This window comes from Thunnus albacares, chromosome 21, assembly GCF_914725855.1.
Source record: "Thunnus albacares chromosome 21, fThuAlb1.1, whole genome shotgun sequence".
Lineage (NCBI taxonomy): Eukaryota > Metazoa > Chordata > Actinopteri > Scombriformes > Scombridae > Thunnus > Thunnus albacares.
In genome coordinates this window covers 25,343,188-25,363,626 of record NC_058126.1, presented here as the reverse complement: position 1 = coordinate 25,363,626, position 20,439 = coordinate 25,343,188, and the positions used below count along the sequence as shown (strand labels likewise).

Sequence of the window (20,439 nt, the reverse complement as noted above, 5' to 3'; positions counted from 1 at the left end):
AATTATTGCACTCTACACACAATTGTTACTCCATAAAAATCAAATGATGTTGTACCAAATCTAGGCCATGATTTTAACTTCTGAATTATACCTTGATTGAAGCTCGGTTTGTTGGTACTGTTTCTGCAGACTTATAACTTCTGCTTTCTTCACCGTTAACCGGCCTCGTTCACTGTTCTGCGCATGTCCTCTGCGGTCCATATACAAAACCGGGGGCTGAGAGAGAGAGAGAGAGAGAGGGAGAGAGAGAGAGAGAGAGAGAGAGAGAGAGAGAGAGAGTTAACAGGGGATCCATGGAGCATGTCACAGCAACAGTGTTTTCTATGTCTTCTTGTCCACGATGCACTTTAGGATTTCAATAAGATGCGTGTGTGTTTCCAGATAAGTTTCCTCCTCGCCGTAAACTTTTACTGCCAGCCGCTCCGAGCTCAGGGTGAGTCTGTCTGTGATTGAAGTCTTATGTCTATACTGCTGCCTGTGTCTGCTTTCATACATTGATAAGCTTCATTTGCTGAAAAAGAACAGAACAGTGCATAGCTGTAGCTTAAAGCCATCTTTACTTTTCAACGCTTCAGGTCGGTACTAACTTGTTGATTCAGTGACAGCTGGCATCCTGGCCCGACTGATTTCGCTCTTAAGCATTTACACGCCAAACTCCATTAAGAAACTCCACTATGTGATATTTCCTTGCTGATTAGTGAACTTAAACATTTCTCAAACAAGCTATTGAGATGTATTCTGAATAATAAAAGTCTTCTGGTAAATTCGGGCAACAAATGGTCCAGCAACCAGCCCCTTTTCTCAATAAAATCAGTAGGTTTTAAATCGTTTACAGCGCCAGCTACCGCCCACCACGGAGTTTCTAGGTGTGAGATGATTGTGGGAATAACGGAGAAAACAATTGTAAAAGTTACAGTTTCAATCACGCTCTGTGTGTTTAATGAAAGCCGAATTGAAGAGTACATCCCCGACATTCACAAAAGCCTTTTAGTAATATTTTTCTACTTGTATTAGTAGTATTTGTGTGTACCTTTGTCGAAAAGCTAAGTGGCGGTATCTGTAGTAAATGCATTAACGTTACTGACCTGATGTTAGCATAGTAGTGAAACGTCCTGTACATTAGCCGTTGAGGCTTTAATGACAACAATAACGCAGTTAATAGAAATATCACACTCTGGGTTACTTCTTGAAATATGTGGCTAGAATAGTTTTGAAAGTATATTTGTTCGGGTCGTTCTTGTCTGAGAAATAACCGGGAATAGGAAGGAAACAGATCTGACATAGCGGATTGGGGGAAAAAAGGAAAAGTGAAAAGGGACCGTTACCGGATGGCAAACGTCATGAACTTTTTGGAGTCTTTAATGTGTCCCTGCTATCTGTAAATGCACACAGCTGCTAGGATAATGTTTTAAAATATTTTACAAATAAATAGGATCCGTTCATGAATTCGGCATGTATCACACAACCCTAAACACATTCAGTTATTCAAAATAACTCATACTTTAACTGTTATTCCCACGTGCTTTTTTCTCTAAAATAACGTTACATCTTAATGAACATTTGTAAGCTAATATATATTGATAAAGATGTTACCGTATAGGCCGAATGTCACACGTGTTTCATTAGCTATCTTAGGTGAGACTGAAAGGAAACTAGCAAATAAAACTGCCTGAAGTTTTGAATGGAGTCTAGTCTGTCAAGCAAAATGTGTCTGAATGAATAGTGTCTCAGCCTTTGAGGGTGCTAATTAATTCACTGGGACTTGTTAAAGCAGTTAGACAAACACAGAGGTGTGTACTGCTGCTGTAAGACAACTGGCCTTGAATTTGCTCTCACTTGTTAATTGGCTGAGTCAACATTGACATGCCACTTTGTACATTGTTGCTACATTTTTAAGCCATTTGGCAAGGCGTCCTTCAGGTGTTGCCAGTCTTTAATATCATTTTGGTCATTGTGTATCTTAACCTCTCTTAGTGAGTGTTTTATCTAAAGGAGCTCTGAGGGCAGGGTTATAAATTGGTCTAACATGCTGGTGGGTAGGTCTTTGATGTTCAGTCCACATGGGTGCAGGATGTGGATTTGCTCCGGCTAAATATCACTTTGTACATTTTTTTTTTTTCTGACACATCTGCCTGGAACATGAAAGAAACACAACTCTTAGATCCTCATTTGGGATGCACATTGTCTCCCAGAGGCTTGTGACAGTAAAAGGGGGTCTCAGAAAATCCCCCAAAGGTTCTAGGTGTGATAAACACCGCCATGTGGAAAAGTGATCAGCCACTTTCGCCTCTTCTCTCTTGTCTTCCCTTTGCCTATTTTGTGTTGAAATTCCATACATTTTTTTATTTTTATTTTTTTTGCCTCTACCGAGTTTTGCGAAACTTCTCTCCTTCATTTCTTTCATGTTGCGATTTGGTTATGGAGGCTAGCCGTGAGAGAATGCATCTGGAACCAATTTGACTCCTCAAAGCAGAAGGGGAAGAGGAGGGGAAGGAGGGAAGTGAACGGCAGCCCTCTTCTTTCCATGTCCACTGTGAACAGGCATGGGCTTGAGTCCCGCAAACCTAATTATAGTTTTGTGAACACAAGATTAAAGTGTAGTATACAGAGTTGAATTTCTTGGTTATCCGTCGGTATAGTGATTGTTGAATTGACTATGAAATGTTTTTGTTCCCAGCCATTGCCAGTGTTTTATAAAAGCTAAATATAAAGTAAGAGGGGCACCCAGTGAACGTACAGAGAGAAAAATGTGACAATTTCCCATTTATGTACATCAGTGTGAAGAGAATGAGTTAAAAATGTCACTGTAAACAGAGATTATAATGAATGTTACAAAACTTCAACTTTCATTGTTTCAGAATCTCAACAGCTTTGCTTTTTTGTGTTCCCCGGAGACTCTGATTTCAAAGCACCGCGCTATCGAAGGCAGCATCAGCAGTCTGGTCATAGTTGAGGTTTACATGCTAGTAAACACTCCAGACATTTGGCTCTCAGAATGCAGGTCTAGTTGCATATAGACTGTAGGTTACTTTACACCAAGGTGGAGTTAATACAGTCACCAGCCAGCTGCTTGCTGCAGTCATTAGTGATACTTTCAAATCTACTGCATGCACGTCATACACGTCATTTTCTTGATTGTTGTGAAATCAACATGTATTTTACAGAAGTTAACTGGTGGTGAAAGGGTCTGGATATACTTGGGCTTTACTGATAAACTTCCCTTGTGGGAGCAAAGATCAGCAGCACAGCAGTAACACACACAATACCTCTGTTTGTGACCACACTAATAGTGTTTTAATTTCACTAACTGCTGGTAAGCACACGTCCTAGTCAGTGGTGGAAGAAGTACTCAGATCCTCTACTTAAGTAAAAGTACCAATACAGCAATGTAAAAATACTCCATTACAAGTAAAAGTCCTGCATGAAAAATCCTAATTAGGTAAAAGTACATAAGTATCATGAGCTTGATGTAGTTAAAGTATTGCAGTAAAAGTAGTGGTTTGGTCCCTCTGACTGATATATTATTATATATGACATCATTAGATTATTAATAGTGAAGCATCAGTGTTAGAGCAGCATGTTACTGTTGTAGCTGCTGGAGGTGGAGCTAGTTTCAACTACTTTATATACAGTTAGCTAGTTTAGTCCAGTGGTTCCCAACCTAGGGGTCGGGCCCCTCCAAAGGGTCAGCAGATAAATCTGAGGGGTCATGAGATGATTAATGGGAGAGGAAAGAAGAAAAAACAAAGTTCTGACACACAAATCTGTGTTCAGTTTTTGGACTTTTTCTCTAATCTTTGATTTTTGGTGAAATATTGGATCATTTGAACATTTATTGAAATGAAACAATGTGAGAAGTTTAGAGGGGAAAATCACTATTTGGTGGAGCTTGGTTTATGGACTTACATTTTGAAGCCTTGAGTTTTGCTATTGGACTGTCGCCATCTTGGATTTTTGAAGCCAGAAGTGACTGTATTTGGACCATTTGGACGAGAGGGTGGAGCTGACCCTAACGCTAGCTGCTAGCTTGGTTAGCATGGTGCATTTACAGTCTATGGTTAACTGTGATAATGCTAATGCTAATTTTTGCCAGTGAAAAACAGGCTTAAGACCAGTAAAACAAAATGTACTTACCGGAAAAGCGGAACATCTTACTCCTTAGAGGGTCTTTTAGTACAACCAAATGCTGAATAAGACTTTTTTTAGGCGACCAAAATGTTACAATTAACTTTCATGAACTGAAAACACACTGAAATAGCTACGCCTATACCGATATGAATCTGGGGTTACGCCATGTTTATGTTACCTAACCAACGTTGTCGCGGTGGTAGCGACTTGTCAATAACAACGCCCTAAAGCATACACTGCTTTATCATCAAAAATAAATGAAACAGGACCATCATTTACAAAATGAACATTATGCTGTATTGAAGAATACATAATAATAATTATTATTATTAATAATTAATAATAGTAATAATAATAAATTAAGTGAGAAGTAGGGTAATTTTCCCATAGACTTCTATACAGTCGGACCTCTTTTTGGAGCTCTTGGAGTCGCCCCCTGCTGGTCATTAGAAAGAATGCAGTTTTAAGGCACTTCCGCACTGGCTTCATTTTTCAGACCTGGATCTACCTGCTTGGTTAATACAGAGATATAAAAGGAATGGACAATACAGTACAACCATCATGGCAAAATGATGGTAGACATTTGCATAATCTCATGCTATGTGTATTGTTATGTTTCCCAACCTTAGTGGACTGTGGAAGTGGTTAAAAGATGGAGGAGACATAAGAAATATAAAGAGTAGTCTTTACTAGTCGGCACATGGTGTAAATGTATATTTGAATCCAAAGAAGTGTGGTTAAAAGAAAATATTTTTTTGAACATCATCACCAAGAACGAAGATCAAAATAGATGGCAGACACACAGATCTGATAATGTTGTTTTACTAACATGTTACATGGACAAACAATTTCCCACTGCATGTAAACATCCAGCAGACATGGATGAATGAATGCAAGTCAATATTTACTCTCCTTTTAGCTTGAATCTCAAATTGAATCTTTCCAATGTTATTAAGTTGATAAAACAAGACAGAACAAGCTGTGATTAAAATTATGTTGTCATACCAAGGTTTCATGTTGCTAGATAAAAGTTGTAGATCTGGCAGTAAGCTACCTCTTATATATTTTGAAAAATGTATCTTAGTTGCTTGCAGAATACACTGTATCAGAAAGGTTAGACTAAGCATCCTTTGTATTGGTCTGCATATATATATATATATATATATATATATATATATATATATATATAGTTTTGCCCATGTCAGCTAGCGTTAAATGTAAATCATATCACACAGTAGATGTTTACAAAGGCTACATGTATTTATAGAAAAGTCATTCATTTGTGACAAGAGGAAAGAACATTTACCCACGTTACCTCAAAGTGTCGCTGCTCTACTCACTAAAATACAAACTCAGAGTGGATTTTTTATTCACTGTTTTCACTAAAATTAATAAAAAATGAACACACTTATTTTGAATGATTTATTTAAATCTTGTGTCAGTGACACTCAAAATGAACTTGTTGACTCCAGACATGTTTCTGCATACATTAGGGCCTTTATGAATTCAGTCAAATTAACTGTGAAGTGGCTTCAAAACAAGATCGTGAGAGTCCTCTGGCCTCATTCAGAAACACTGTGTGGACACTACTCAGTGTTTGCAAGATGCAAATTTCTATACAAAATCTGGACTTTATTAAAAAAACAAACTTGTTGTGACTCTACAGAAACTTTTGGATGCTGTGAGAGTTGGAGAGTCCAAATCAATGATAAATCAATGAACAAAGTGAAAAGTGGTAATTATGTCAATAAATTGCCTGTGCACCAGATCAAATGATACAGATTTCTAATAACCAGATCCAAAAAATGAATATCCTGGTCATGATTTATTTGCTGCTGTAGACTAAATGTGAGACAAAGTGTTGAGCAACAAGTGTCCTTTAATTCTGCTTATAATTCATAACCACATAATAATAGAAATTGGGCTAAACATCACAATTTGACAGAAATTGATTTTATATTGCAATTACAATTTCAAAGTGTGTGATTTTCATTATGATTGTCTTTAAAAGCTGTAGGAGGTTCAAGTTTTTCTTCAGGCGACTGTTGATTTGACCAGATATGACAGCTGCTGTTAATAAACACCAAACAAGGCTGTGTTGTGGTTAATACAGAACCCCACCAACGTCCTGAAAGATATATCATCCTGTTTTATAAAGATCATAGAAATACAGAAAACAGACAGTCAGCTGTGTCTTTCTGTTGTTGTTGTTGTTGATGTTGTTGTTGTTGTTGTTGTGTTGAGTGCTGGGCCTGGCTGTCAGTGTCAAGCAGGTAGCTTGGTAGTTATCATTTGGATTTTGATTGTCATGATTATATGTGAATATCAATGAGTAATGTTGAGTATACTGCTAATATATGTAGAGCTGCAACAATTAGTTGATTAGTTGAAAAATTAATCACCAACTACTTTAATAATCGATTCATTTTGAGTCATTTTTTAAAAGAAAAAATGCAAAAAATTCTCTGGTTACAGCTTCTCCAATGTGAATATTTTCTGGTATCTTTAGTCTTCCATGACAATAAACTGAAAATCTTTGGATTGTGGACAAAACATTTTAGGTTGCATCTTGCAGACCAAACAACTAATCAATTAACTGAGAAAACAATCAACGGATTAATCAATAATGAAAATAATCCTTAGTTGCAGCCATTAATATAACATCTTTCTAGTCTGTGACTGGTTTGTAAACTTGTGCAGACCTCAACAACTAGCAACAGCATTATTTCATCTGATTCTGTTCATGTCAATTCATGAGTACGCTTGGTACAAACATATCTGTATTATATAGACCACAAAAACTGAACCTATAGCAGTAATTGCAATTTAAATTGCAGTCACAATATTAGCAACAAAATTGCAAATAGATATTTTCCTCACATTTTTCAGCACTAACTGCTTTGATGTCTCATGGGCTGCGTTTGGGACTCACATCATCTTGTTCATTTCACTTTGTTTGACATCCTGAGTCACACCGTAAACCACCCTGTCATATCACGGTGTCACCGCCTGTGTCTGGATTCTCATTATCATGGTGACAGAGGAAACATGGGTGATGCTTGGCAGTGCTACTGGCACAGACACTCTGCTGATGTAGAGCATTTTATACAGTAGCTACGTTTCTCGGTGTCAGCACTAAAATGCACACCACAGAAGAGGACAAATACAAAATATCTTATAAAAGTTCAAATCTATCTTTTTCTCAGGCTGAAACACAACAATGGCAAAAAAGGCAAGAGGTTGAATGATCTCTGAATTGTCAACCATGTAGCTATTCACTGTATTAAATAAAAATAAAGGGCTATTCCTGCATATTTACATTTCCTGCTCATTTCCTGAAGGTCATCTTCCTGTGTTGTCATCACGTTATGACATACCATATTTGAGTATATTGATTTTTTTGATTGTGTTTATTTATTGGGACAGTGTGCAGTTGTTAACATTAAAGATGCACTGCAGAGGAGTTAGCTCGAAGCTAATTTACATCCGCAGTCGCCCACAATCAAAACAAACAACAGCACAACAACAAACAGTACAAAGCAAAAAAACACACACAGAACACACCATACAAAATACAAAGCTACATACAGCAGCACATCACACACACCCACAATTAGAAACTAATAATGTAAACTTGTCAAATTAAAAGCACGACTACCTGCACTTATGAGAAGACCATAGAAGAAGTTTAAACTCTACTGGGTGATTTATTTTCACCCAAATGAAATGTTCTGAACCAAATGCATTCCCAGAAGCACTCCTAGTAGAAATGCAATTAAGCTGTAATTGTGTACAATCAGACTTTTATTTTCCATTTAATGTAAATGGGCCACACTGGCTGTCTGCTGGCTCGACTGACTGTAACTGACAGAACACAGATCCTACACAGAGAAAGTAATCTGTCAGTGGATCAGTCAGTTTGCTTTTGGAGAGAGACACATGGAAATCAAAGTTGATAGACAGGGAGGGAGGCAGGCCACAGTCACTGGCTCCTATCAGTCTGATAAAGCAGCAAAGGGACTCATCAGTGGTTGCTGTAAAATAAACAGGACTTCCTGACCCACTGCTGAGTGTCTGCTGCTGAGTGGATGTATATCATTGTTCACCGCGAGTCTTATCCAGTGACGCCCTGCTTCACATTCACACAGTCAGAAAAACATCCAGTGCTGTATGACCACAGTCTCCCGCTGTCCGCCATTCAGCTGCTCAACTGTGCTTTCAGGTTGTTGTTCAGGGGTAAAGAGCTGTAGTTAAGGAAGTAGTTTTTGGGTTTTTTTCCCCACATACTCACACAATCCAAGGATGTGAGCATGCAACTCTCCAAGTATGTCTCCTGGAAATTACATTGATAGATTACCAGCTTTTTCCCCGGTTATGTTGCAGTGTGTCAGGCGTAATTGCTGCCTGGATTATGTTCAACATTTTTTTGAATGAATGAACATTACGTACTGCACTGATGTCATGGGGCGGAGGTAGGGATGGGTGGATGGCACACAAAACACAGGACTTGGACGCTGGAATCTGGGATTCACATCCTTGAGTCTTGTGTGTGTGGTCAGGTTTAGGCAACAATAAGTCAAACTGGGTCAAGTTTAGTTAAAGATGGTGGCTGGTGAAATGTTAATAGACATGTGCAGACGTTATCTGTATTAAAACAACACCTAAACATGCCTAAACATAACCATAAAAAGTTGCCAGGAGTGAATATTCTATTCCAAGATTGGATATTTTGGTTCAAAAAAAGAACTAATGTTGCAACGATCAGTCGATTAATTGATTGAAAAAATGAATCGCCAATTTTTTTATAATGATAATAATATTTATTTATGGAGCACATATCTAAACCCACATTACAACATGCTTCACACAAGACAAAAATGTCCAAACGAGCACATCATAAAAATCAAAATAAGCGGATCATAAAAACAGAAACAGATCATAAAAACAGAAAGCGGATCATAAAATCAAAATAAGCAAATAAAAGAAATCAAACCAATTACAGTGTCACCATGAAAAAGGGCAGTCAATAAAAAAACAAGTCAAATCAGGAAATGCTCTCCAATAAAAGTATGTTTTAAGAACATTCAAAGGAAGGTCTCTGATTCCGCTGATCTGATTTCCTCAGGAAGCTCGTTCCATTCAGCCTTGTCTTTGGAACAGATAAAAAAACCTCAGGATCTGAGGCAACATACCTGCTCGTATGTGACTAAGAGCATGGAGAGAGGCCATAAAGAGCCTTAAAAGCCAACAGCAAGATCTTAAAATTAATTCTAAAACATCCTGGGAGCAAGTGCGATGAGGTTGAAACAGGCCTGATGCGGTCACTCCTCTTGGATCTCGCTAAAAAGCCTGGCAGCTGAGTTCATTACAATCTGGAGCTGATTAATAGATTTTTTTGGTGGAGGCAGGTGAAGAGGCTGTTGCAATAGTCGAGGCGTGAGAAGATGGGTCTGTAGGCCTGTAAAACGCTCTCTGTTAGATCATATTTTGGAAATAGTTCTAAGACGACAAAAACAAGACTGCACAAGTTCTGTTGTGTGCCGCTCGAAGCTTAAGTTGCTATCAAACCATACATACGTACATGTGGAATGCGTGTCCTCGGACCCCCCCGGTGGTAGTATGAATGGTGCTCCTGTTAAGCGAACACTTCTCTCCGGTGCTTTACGTTGAAAGGCAAAGCACTGGAAGGCCTTTTATTGTGATGCAGTTAGAGAAAGTGCAGCCTGAAACTCCCATTTTTAGCAAGCAGTCACCGTGTTTACACTGGCTGTGCTACATTTTGCCTGCCAGCTTGTTGTAGAGGCAAGTGTCTGGAACCCCGGTTAAACATGTGTTCACGAGGCAGCAAGTGTAATCGATGCTTTAATTTAATCTTTTCAATTTTCGAGCGCTGGCAGAGACACTTCTACATTTGAATTCGGCCACAACAATCCATGTGAAATACAGTAGGCTGTGTGTTTATCAGCGATGCTGTGGGTACATGTGGTGTTTATGCGCCTCACACAGCCGTCGATTCAAGTCGGCATGAGCGTCATGTGCTTCCCTGGTGTGCTGAATTGATACGGAGTGGAAACCATACCCCCCACTAGTCACACATCAGCGCGCCCACAGCTGTTTCCAGCCGTCCTGGTGCTCTCAGCCAGACATGCACTGGTGTCTCTGAGGGTTTGGGTCTTTTTAACAGCCTAAATAACCTGATGATAATGATACATTTTTATTACGCTGCTCCACCTTGCACTCGCTTTCACCTTTTAACAGTTCCAGTGGTTTGGTGGAGTGAATAATAGTGTGTTTTGACAGCTGACATTCCCAGAGCTAACAAAGGGATTGGGAATGAACTTGGCTTTATGAAGCTCTTATCTAGCTATCAAAAAATGCATTGATTGGTCCCGAATCTGGATCAGAACATCCTGACTCTCACTTGCAATATATTTATATGAAAGTGATAGAAATACTTTTTTTTAAACTGAAGTAGTGAGCAACCTCAGGTGAGGACACATGGCAGACGATTGAGAGTTAAGTCTTAGATTGTTTCATCAGGAATAGATGAATTGATTACTATCAATCTTTTTTCCTTTCATATCTATGGAGTGTTAGCGCACATGGAAAAAACATGGTGCTGCACGACCATGATGACGTTCTAAAAAGACCATATTGGCTCAAATATAAGACGATATTTTTCTCTGGAAATTCCGTTTGAAAGAACAGCGGCTGTCTTTTATTCAAGGACTAGATAGTTATGTGCTCTCAACATCACATATTCTTTGTCTTTAGATGGAAAGGGCGTCATATTGAGGTTGTTTGTTTCCTTAATGTTGCTGGGCTAGTCTTTCAAAAGCATCTTGCAACATCGAGAAGCGAGGACTGAACTGTCTGTCCAGCAGCCAAGAATTGATGATGAGGAGCTCAAAAAAAAATGTCTGACAAACGTTGTCAGAGAAAATTATTTGGACTGCTTCAAAGAGCCTGCCGGGAAAGATAGAATTCTTCTCTGTGTGACTACTTCATCAGTGAGAAACAGGAGAATGGACGTTCCTGATGTTTACGTGGAACATAATAAACTGGTTACTCACCTCTTGTATACATGACTAACATGGAAATTGAAAGACTCATGGATTGTCAGATGATATATACACACCTGACTGATTGTGTCTGTTTTCTTATTGGCTAATCCCTCCCCTCCTTCTCCCTCTCTGTCCTCTCCCCTTCTCCACACTCTATATGACCATATGTACCTCATTATGTCATTTCCCATTACACACACAGGATACAGCAGCTCAGGTCTGCATCGCCTTTGATTTTGCTAATTGAATATGAAATGAGGGGGCAGGACATACTCTACCATCTGGAGGTGTGTGTGTGTGTGTGTGTGTGTGTGTGTGTGTGTGTGTGTGTGTGTGTGTGTGCATGCATGACATCTGCTCTGTCTCTGATAGGATTCAGGTGTTCCGGAGGTTTCGTGGATGTGGATGGTGTGTGTGGCTGTGTGTTACCCAGAACACACCTGGTCAGCATGTGGCTGGATCGGTCACTCCTGCTCCTTATACAACGACACACACACACACACACACACCAGAAATGCTGTCAGGGTCACATGATATGCTGAACGTACAGTATGTGTGGACGTTAGATATGTTAAATAGTGACAAAAATGACACAATTTCACACCTGTGGTTGTTCGTTTTACAATTAGAGACCTTTTTACTTATTATACTGTATAACAATAATGACAAAAATCAATAATAACAATATTCTGAATATCCTGCATGCAGCTAGTAATAAGCTTGTATATTGAGGGAAATAAGGGATGAAAAAGGGATACATGTACAGATTTAGATGAATTAAGAAACAATGTTCCAGGCTAACACAAACACATGTATGTTGCAGTCCTGCAGCTGCTTCACAGTGCGTGCCTTGCTTCCATCAGATTAGCAGACAGAGATATGTATGTTCAGGATGTTTACATGCATGTAACCAGGTTAAAGTTTCATGTAAATGAAGATCAGAGAGGGAAGGAGATTAGAAACCAGAGATTTCTCCTGCTGAAAGTAGTTCTTGACCTTGTACAGGTTCAGGTACAGGTAACCAGGCTCCTAATTTGCTTTTTAGACACGTGCATGACAAAAAGATGAAAGGAAAGAGCGTCGATATCACTTCAATTAATCATTTCCATCCCTGATAAAAACTGCCGGTCACCAAAGCAGAGCAGTGTCTGACCTGCGTCCAACCCTGGTTCAGGAGGAGGGTTGTAACGGAGGATCAGCTGATGCGCTTTGACTGATACAGATGTCCTGCGTCACTGTTACAGTCTGTTTTTACTTACAGAAGAGCACTTTCATGCCATAAAGAACACTGCTCTCACTTCAGAGCTGACCAGGAGGCAGCGTCTTAAATCACTTTCATACTTAAATGACAGAAAATTGAGGTTGTGATTGAGAAATCTGACCTGCTGCATGTATACCAGGTTACCGTAACGCACATAAACAGGTCGTCCGTTTCACGTGTTTTTCCTGAGTAACCTGCTTTCTTGTCTGCATGTAAACACTGTAGTTGTTTGACCACTTTCAACATTTTTTTAATACTATTTTTTGGCATTTTTTTGCCTTTATTTGGCAGATGAAAGTGAAGAGAGCAAAGGAAACTAGTAGAGTGATGTGTATAACATACAACAAAGGACTGTTGCTGAAATAGAAGCTTGGATGTTGAGGTTATGCGTCACTACCTGAGCAGCCCAATCTCTACATTCTGACATAAATTAATATTACACAGAAAATAAAAGAGCAAGGAGAGAAGTCTTGTTAAAAGCCTCACAGGGTGTTCTTCAGGAGCAACACGGTACAAACAGATTGTTTCTACCTGCTTCTCTATGTAGACACTGCATCACATAAATAAATAACCAACAGATACAGAGAAACAACCGTCACAATGACATCAAAATACAAATATCATTTATAAAAAAAAAGCAATAATGACCTTACAAACAAATACTCAGAGAGCAGTCCACGTGCACACACAGTAAGAGACTCTCTGGCGAGGCCTCTGGGGCCTGTAAAAGTCACATTTTCACTAAGTCCATCACAGGAACGCCAGCCTGTCCCGCTCCTCTCCCTGAAAGTCTGTTCACGTCTCTTGCACAGATGTCAATCCGAGGCGTCTGGCAGAGGATATTAGCTCTGTATCAGGAACTAGTAAATGTTCCATTCATCAGTGTCTCCCACTGAACTCTGTCAAGAGAGGCTGTTTGAAGTGCCTTCACTGAGGGGAACTTTATTGAAGCACAAACGTTTTTCATTCTTTCATTTCAGCCTCACATGTCACCAAATGTTACTAAATACCAAATGTTGACTCAGTTTACTCTCGTTTCTTAGATCTTACTTGTTGTGGGATAGGGATCATTGACTAATATGCAAAAAAGCTCAATTTCATTCCCGGCAGTGTGAAAAAACTCATAATTCTGACGATTAACAAGCACAAAACTCTCATATTGTTTATCTCTTCACATGATTAAATGGCCTTGCCGTGCATTTATTTGAATCTTCTCCCCTGTTCTTCTAAACATGCTCTGTTGATCCTTTAATGCTCAGCTCCGTATGGCAAATCTCAATTAATCAATGCACAGGAAGTGACCTTTGACCTCCATCCATTAAACTCTCCCCCCAGAGAGTCTGCTGTGGCTCTGAGGAATGCAGGAAGGAGAGTGGTAGCATACAAGAGGCTTCTCTGCTCTGCGTCTGTGTCCCACACACACTAACACGAGTGTCACTGTTGTTCACTCTTCTTCAACATATTTGAAGAAATGTTCATTATTTGAAATGTTTAGAACTGAAATCTGTAACTTAGCTTTGTTTAGAAACTTACAGATTTTGTCATCTGCATGGTGGAGTGTTGTTAGACAGTAGAACTGAGCCATACACACCACAGATGGATTGTTATGGTTTTATATCCTGTGAGAAATGGCAGTTTTGCTGTTCAGAGAGACGGTCAGAGGTTTATGAACAGTCTGGTGTTTGCAGTCATGTATGTTGTAGCTGTCAGCAGGCTGAGCAACAGCTATCACTCACAGATAGTGAACAATAGTTGGAACCCCATATGTTGGTTTTGTGCCCATCAAATCAGTATTTTAAGGTTTTTATAGATATTTTTTCTGATGTGAAAAACCCAGAGGCCATCAAATATATTTTTAATGACTTTTCAGCCTGTATGCACTAACCTCTTGCCTTCTGAGATTTCATAGAGATAACAAGTTTTGGCTAATTTGCAGAAAAATCAAAATCCTTTGCCCATTTTAGACCAGTTTGTACAAACACTGTATACTTAACATTCCTGCCAACCATTCTGCAAAGTGTATTTATACCATTGTGTTTTATGAATGTGTTTAATGTGAGAACAGCTATTATTGTCTACTTTCTGTTTGAAAAATCAACATTCAGAGACCAGGGCCAGATTAACCCTCTATAGGGCCCCAGGGCAAAAAAATAATGTTGGCCACCTGTTCCTCCTGTTCTACGTGCGTTATGTATGCATGTGTGGGAACGCATTTAAAAGCTTCACCAGCTTGTGCTACATAACACAACCTCTTGACTTTGTACTTAAGTTCTTTAAATCAATTTATAATGTAGCTACATGTAGCACGACAAGCTAGGTAAGTTTTGTAAGCGCACAGTGGCAGGTTACTATCTTATTTTTATTATTCATTTCTGCTTTCACTGTTGTCACATTAATAGTATTGTTGTAGAATAATTCAGTGCATACTCATTATAACAGTACCATGCAATAGAGCTGCAACGATTGGTCGATTCATCGATTAGTCAGCAGTTAAAGCATCTCACATGTGATAGTTTTCTGGTTTATTTCATCCTCTATGATAATAAACTGAATATCTTTGGGTTGTGGACGGTTTTAAGTTGCATCTCGCACTTCGTGAAACAGCGATCGACATGTTTCACCGTTTCCTGACATGTTATAGATGAATCAATTAATCAAGAAAAGAACCAACAGATTAACGGATAAAGAAAATATTCATTAGTGGCAGCCCTACAGTGCAACAATAACACAAGTTCAAACAGTGGAAGCAGATGTGATGTTCACTGAGAAGCATCAGCCTGCTTAGACAGTCATTGTGAGTTGATTTACATCCTGTAGTGGAATGAAATGAAACGAATGGCTGCGAGGAAGGAAAAACACAACAAACACATTTAAAAACATGAAACACTGCACCGTGCTCTGGAAAATAGCCTGCAGTGGTGTAAAGTATACATGGTTTGTACTAAATGGGCAAAACCACCAAGATGCTTTTAGATGAATCCAGGACTAAAAAAAAAAAAATAGACAAAAACTTAATAAATCAACATCACATGCTTTCTGAAATACCCTGAAAAAAACACACCGAGCCCCACCATCATGTCCACTCTCTCTCCTTCCTCCTCCTCCTCCTCCTATATGTACACACAGGAAGCCGGCTGGCAGGAAACCCAGAGTAATGTTACATTTAAATAGAAGGGGGTGCACTGAAATTCCTCTCCTTATCGTCCCAGCAGCTGGCTCCCAGTCACCAGCTTGTCTGCTCTTTCCAGATTTTTTTTTTTTGCCATAATGGAAATAGTGCTTTTTAGTGGCTCTGATGGGGAAAACAAAAAGTGAAGAAACTAGCTTTCTGTTATTGACAAGATGCTGTGATAAGCTGGAATACAGAAAACCAAGCACTCTTCAAGTTGAAGTATATTTATAATCTATATTCAGTTCTGCTCCTTTTTTGTTTGTTCTGCCATGTTTCCTCACTGGTTCTGTCTGCACTGTATACTTTTCTGCAGACAGGGTTATTTATTTTCTGCAGTTTTTCTGTTTAGTGCTAATCGCTGTGGCGTTTCTGCAGATCATTTGTTTGCGTAGTGTAAAGGTTACTAGTCATTAGGAGCACTACTCAGTCTATGAAAACAGTTGTATGACGTCCTCTGTGTCGCTGGAACTTTAATCCTCCCAAAATATTCCCCTTCTCCGTGTACCTTGGAAATACTGTAGGTTAAATTCCAACTCTGCCTCTACAAGACAGAGTTTGAAAGCGGAGGCGGAGGCTCTAATGAAAGATGCAAGAAAATTGCATTATGGGAAGTGTAGGATACAGGGACATATGGGTTTCATGCTGGCCTATTACACATCCAGCAGACAAAGAACAACATTAGCATTGGTTTGGAGTCATGTTTCTGAATTGATTCACACACATACTATATATGTGAGTGTGTGACTGATGTGACTCTGCTCAGAGTCACTGAGGTAAACAGACTTGCTCTACTGATGTTAGTTGGCTGAGTCCAGTTTGTTTATACCAAACATTCAACTAACTTAACTCGATGCAGACGGACAAAGCCCAATGACATCATCAGATGTCTTGTTTTGTCCGACCAACAGTCAGTCACGATATTCAATTTACGACGACGTAAGACATGAAAAAGCAGCAAAATTCTTCAATTTGAGCAGCTAAAAATCATCAGATATGTGTCGTTGTTGTTTGAAAAATGATCTAAACGATGGATTGTCAAAATAGTCGCTGATGAAATTCTCTGCTGTTTCGATGAATCAACGTATTGTTGCAGCTCTAGTTGTTAATAGATGGAGTAAGTTGTTCTCTGAAGGCTCATGTTATCAAATCACTTCCACACGACTGAAGTTGTTCCATTTTTTTAAACTAATCCTTTACAGCAACGTTACATTCATTCTCAGCGTTCAGTGTGTGTTGCTGTTGTATGCAGTAAAGTCATAAATACGTCAACGCGTTACAATACCGATGATATCTTGATATGACTTCATCACATCAAGATTCATGCCAGTATTATCATCATGAAGGATGTGACACACCTCTGGTCTCCAACAACTCCTGAGAACAGTATCTGTCTCTTTAGCTGCTAAATGCTCCACTCTTCTGCTGCAAAGGACATACTTTATAAAAAGCTTTTGTCTGGCATGTCCTTCAACTTTCTGAAAGTGCAATACTGAAACACTCAAGTGCCCCTTAAAGCCATGGAGGTGCTCACAAAATGCTAACTAGCCAGTAGCGCTGTGGCACAGTTAGTCTCTTGACCAACAGTTGAAGATACAACTGATGATTCATAATGATTGATAATTGATCATTAGTAGGGTTTTATATTGTATAAATGGCATGTGGGACATGCAGTTGTGGTAGAGCCTCTGGATGATCAACAGACGGGGAACACAAACAATGCTCTGGATGTTTTTTGGAATGTTAATGTCTAGCTTTTAACTATTGGGTTTACTAAATCAATGAGACTGTGGTTGACTGTAAATCACAGCTGTTGCCAAGTAGCAGTTTTTTTTTGTTCTTTTTTTTTTATAAAGTGTTGATGATGTGACTGAGTTCAAGTTGTGTAGACTGTTCTGGATTCAACTTGTCCACGGATGCAAGTGATTGTGTAGTGCTGGAGACTTGCCAACAGGGTTACAGAGAGCCTACAAGCAGGAATAACAGTAGAGCCCGACTGTGATATTGATATTATCGGACGATTTTAGCCTATTACAGATATATCAGTGTTTATCGGTGTCAGCATATATGTTGTCTGATATATATGTTTGTTTTTAAGTTATATAGGCAGCATTTTATGTCACCATATTTCAAAAACATTCATATGAACCAGTAAGGATCATCCAGGAGTGTTTTCATGTGTTGGACTGAACAACAGGAGGTGTCCATGGTCATGGTTGACAAGTCATCATTTTTATATCATATCATCACTGGCAGTGTTTTTATCCTAATCATGTTTTCACTAAATGATGATGATGTAAATCTAATGTCTAACAAGCTGTAAGAGGTTAGAGTGTTAGTCAGAGATCGTGACTGTTTAACTAGCTTATATGACAATCGCAGCATCAAATTCACTCAGCTGTAGCCAATGAACTTCAAAATAAAACTCCTTGCTGTCGTGCGGTTAGTGTGCTGTCCGCATGCTGGTGTGTCTACTGTTTACACTCCACTAAAGATGTTGTTTTAGAGAGAGAAAAAAAAAGCACCATGTGTGTCATTTTCATTTTTGAAGTGTAGATTAAACATTTAAAAACATCAATCTTTAAGATGATCTGATGAAAAGCTGTGAACCGGGGCTGCTGGGATTGAGAGCTGTGAAGCAGCTGGTCCTGTCACTTTGTGAAGCTAACATTAGCTCAAACAGCTGCAGTGCATCATTCAGGCTTTTCAGTCACATATCAAAACTTTTACATCGTCAGATGGTATTAAACAGAGGTTTGCCATCATTAGCATAACAGGACGTCAATGTGAATGTTATAGTCATTTCTGATATTAAATGTAAGCTAACAGGCCTGGAGTTTACCTTGTAGAAAATAATGGTCATTTAAATGACAAATGCTAAACTGGTTTGAAAATCTTAATTTAATATTTTCCTCAAATCGTTCTACCTTAATTGTGACTCCTTGTATGTAACTTTATTGTGAAAAGTTGTCATTATGGAAGGCCTCAGTGCAATATATGGTTCTTGATGGAGTAATTGCATGATAACAGAAATTCCATTTTTACTTTAACTCCAAAGCAAACTCTTGGATTTAGGATTCATAAACATTTATTTTGTAGTTTTACCATTTTAAGTGTTATTGATTTTCAAATATATTCATTTATCTGTGGTTTGATTTGTATACTTCATTCATTAAGATTATTAATTCATCTGTTAAAAGTAATTTAATGGTATCAAAATTCTTCAAATGTCAAATTTGAATGTGACATTTCAGTTTGGAAGTGTTGCACAACATTGCGTGGAATTGTTAAAGGCAGAATCTGTTGCATTCCCAGCTTCTGAGATTTTTCCACTCCCCAGAAACCACAGCGCTGTTTTCCATCACTGACCAGATATTTCTCTCACTCCACACTGGATTGATGCTCTTGCATGTAGTTTGGCTCGTAGATGGCCACCAGCTGGCTGCCTTCACCACATTTACGCCACATCCATGTCAGCATCGGCTCCAATGAGAATTCAGATTTGGCATTAATGTGGAATTCTCATGCACTGTGATTGTTATTGTCAGCCTGTGTGTACAGACGATGCCTTTGCTTTTGCTGCTCGGTTTTTTCTGTTTTGGCCTCTTTTGTCTCTTGGATGGTGTACATGTATGATTTGGATGTGATACGTATCCTCAGATGCAGGCGCACCTGGATGCAGATCAAGGTGTGACTGATGCTGCAAATATCAGCTAATGCCGAGTTCACATTACATGATTTAAGCCCTGATTTTCAACTTGCCAACAGTTTTTTTTGACTGAGGTTAATCGGCGTTCGCTTGGCTCGCAAACCGGCGCTCAGTTGCTACGTGTGAACTGTTCAAAGATGCGATCCGAGAGCTCGCTGATGCCTCGCAGACACCAGCAAGTTATCACGCAGGTGAAATATCTGCTCCTGTCGGGGAGCCATGCAACAAGCTACAGCCAATGAGACACTCCTCCTCCTCACATGCACCACCAAAACCGTACACACTCCACCCCATCATTACACCTCCACCACCAATACTCATCCTCATCCTCAGTACATGCCACATCAGGGTTCTCCACACCAAAGCTTTTTGTAAAGACTGCAAAACTGCAGTCTGAATGAAAGCATGTGAAGTGCTATGCTTCTTCAATTTTGCACTATGTGTGGAATTTGTTTATTTTTCCATGTGGTGAAATTGCCACACTTGCTTTTTGGATTGTGTCAACACAAGTTTGTGTTGTTATGTTTATTATGATATTTTATATAGACCTACCTTTTCAATCAATGTGTGAAACAAAGCTTATAAAAATAGTCTGTCTGAACATGCAATTGAAACAATTACATCACAAAGTACATGCAACTTGTATATAGTGTATCTTGAAACCAGTGGTGGAAAGTAACTAAGTACATTTACTCAACTACTGTACTTAAGTACAATTTTGAGGTACTTGTACTTTACTTGAGTATTTCCATGTGATGCTACTTTCTACATTTCAGAGGGAAATATTGTACTTTCTACTCCTCTACATTTATTTGACAGCTTTAGTTACTTTTCAGATGAAGATTTGACACAATTGATAATATAACAAGCTTTTAAAATATAACACATTGTTAAAGATGAAACCAGTGGTTTCCAACCTTTTTGGCTGTAGTGTAGTCGGGGTCACATTTCATGGTATCACATGTCACTTTTCACTTATGTTTTCTTGACAAAACGTAGTTCAGAGACCCGCCAGACTTGTCGGGGACTCCTTCTTGTGAAAGATCTTGTAACGTGTGACGTGTCACCTGTCGCGATCTGATGATATTAAAAGTCGCGTATTGTGTCC

General features: G+C 39.0%; 1 protein-coding gene across 1 annotated transcript in view; it reads left to right on the top strand.

Annotated features, from left to right (window-relative positions):
* Positions 1 to 184: 184 nt before the first annotated feature.
* The window catches only part of reck (reversion-inducing-cysteine-rich protein with kazal motifs), a 97,813-nt gene continuing 77,558 nt past the window's right edge, over positions 185 to 20,439 (top strand). Inside the window, exon 1 of the mRNA XM_044339403.1 lies at positions 185 to 433. Coding sequence (XP_044195338.1) covers positions 364 to 433 — 70 coding nt within the window. The 5' untranslated portion in view covers positions 185 to 363. The remainder of the gene's footprint in view (positions 434 to 20,439) is intronic.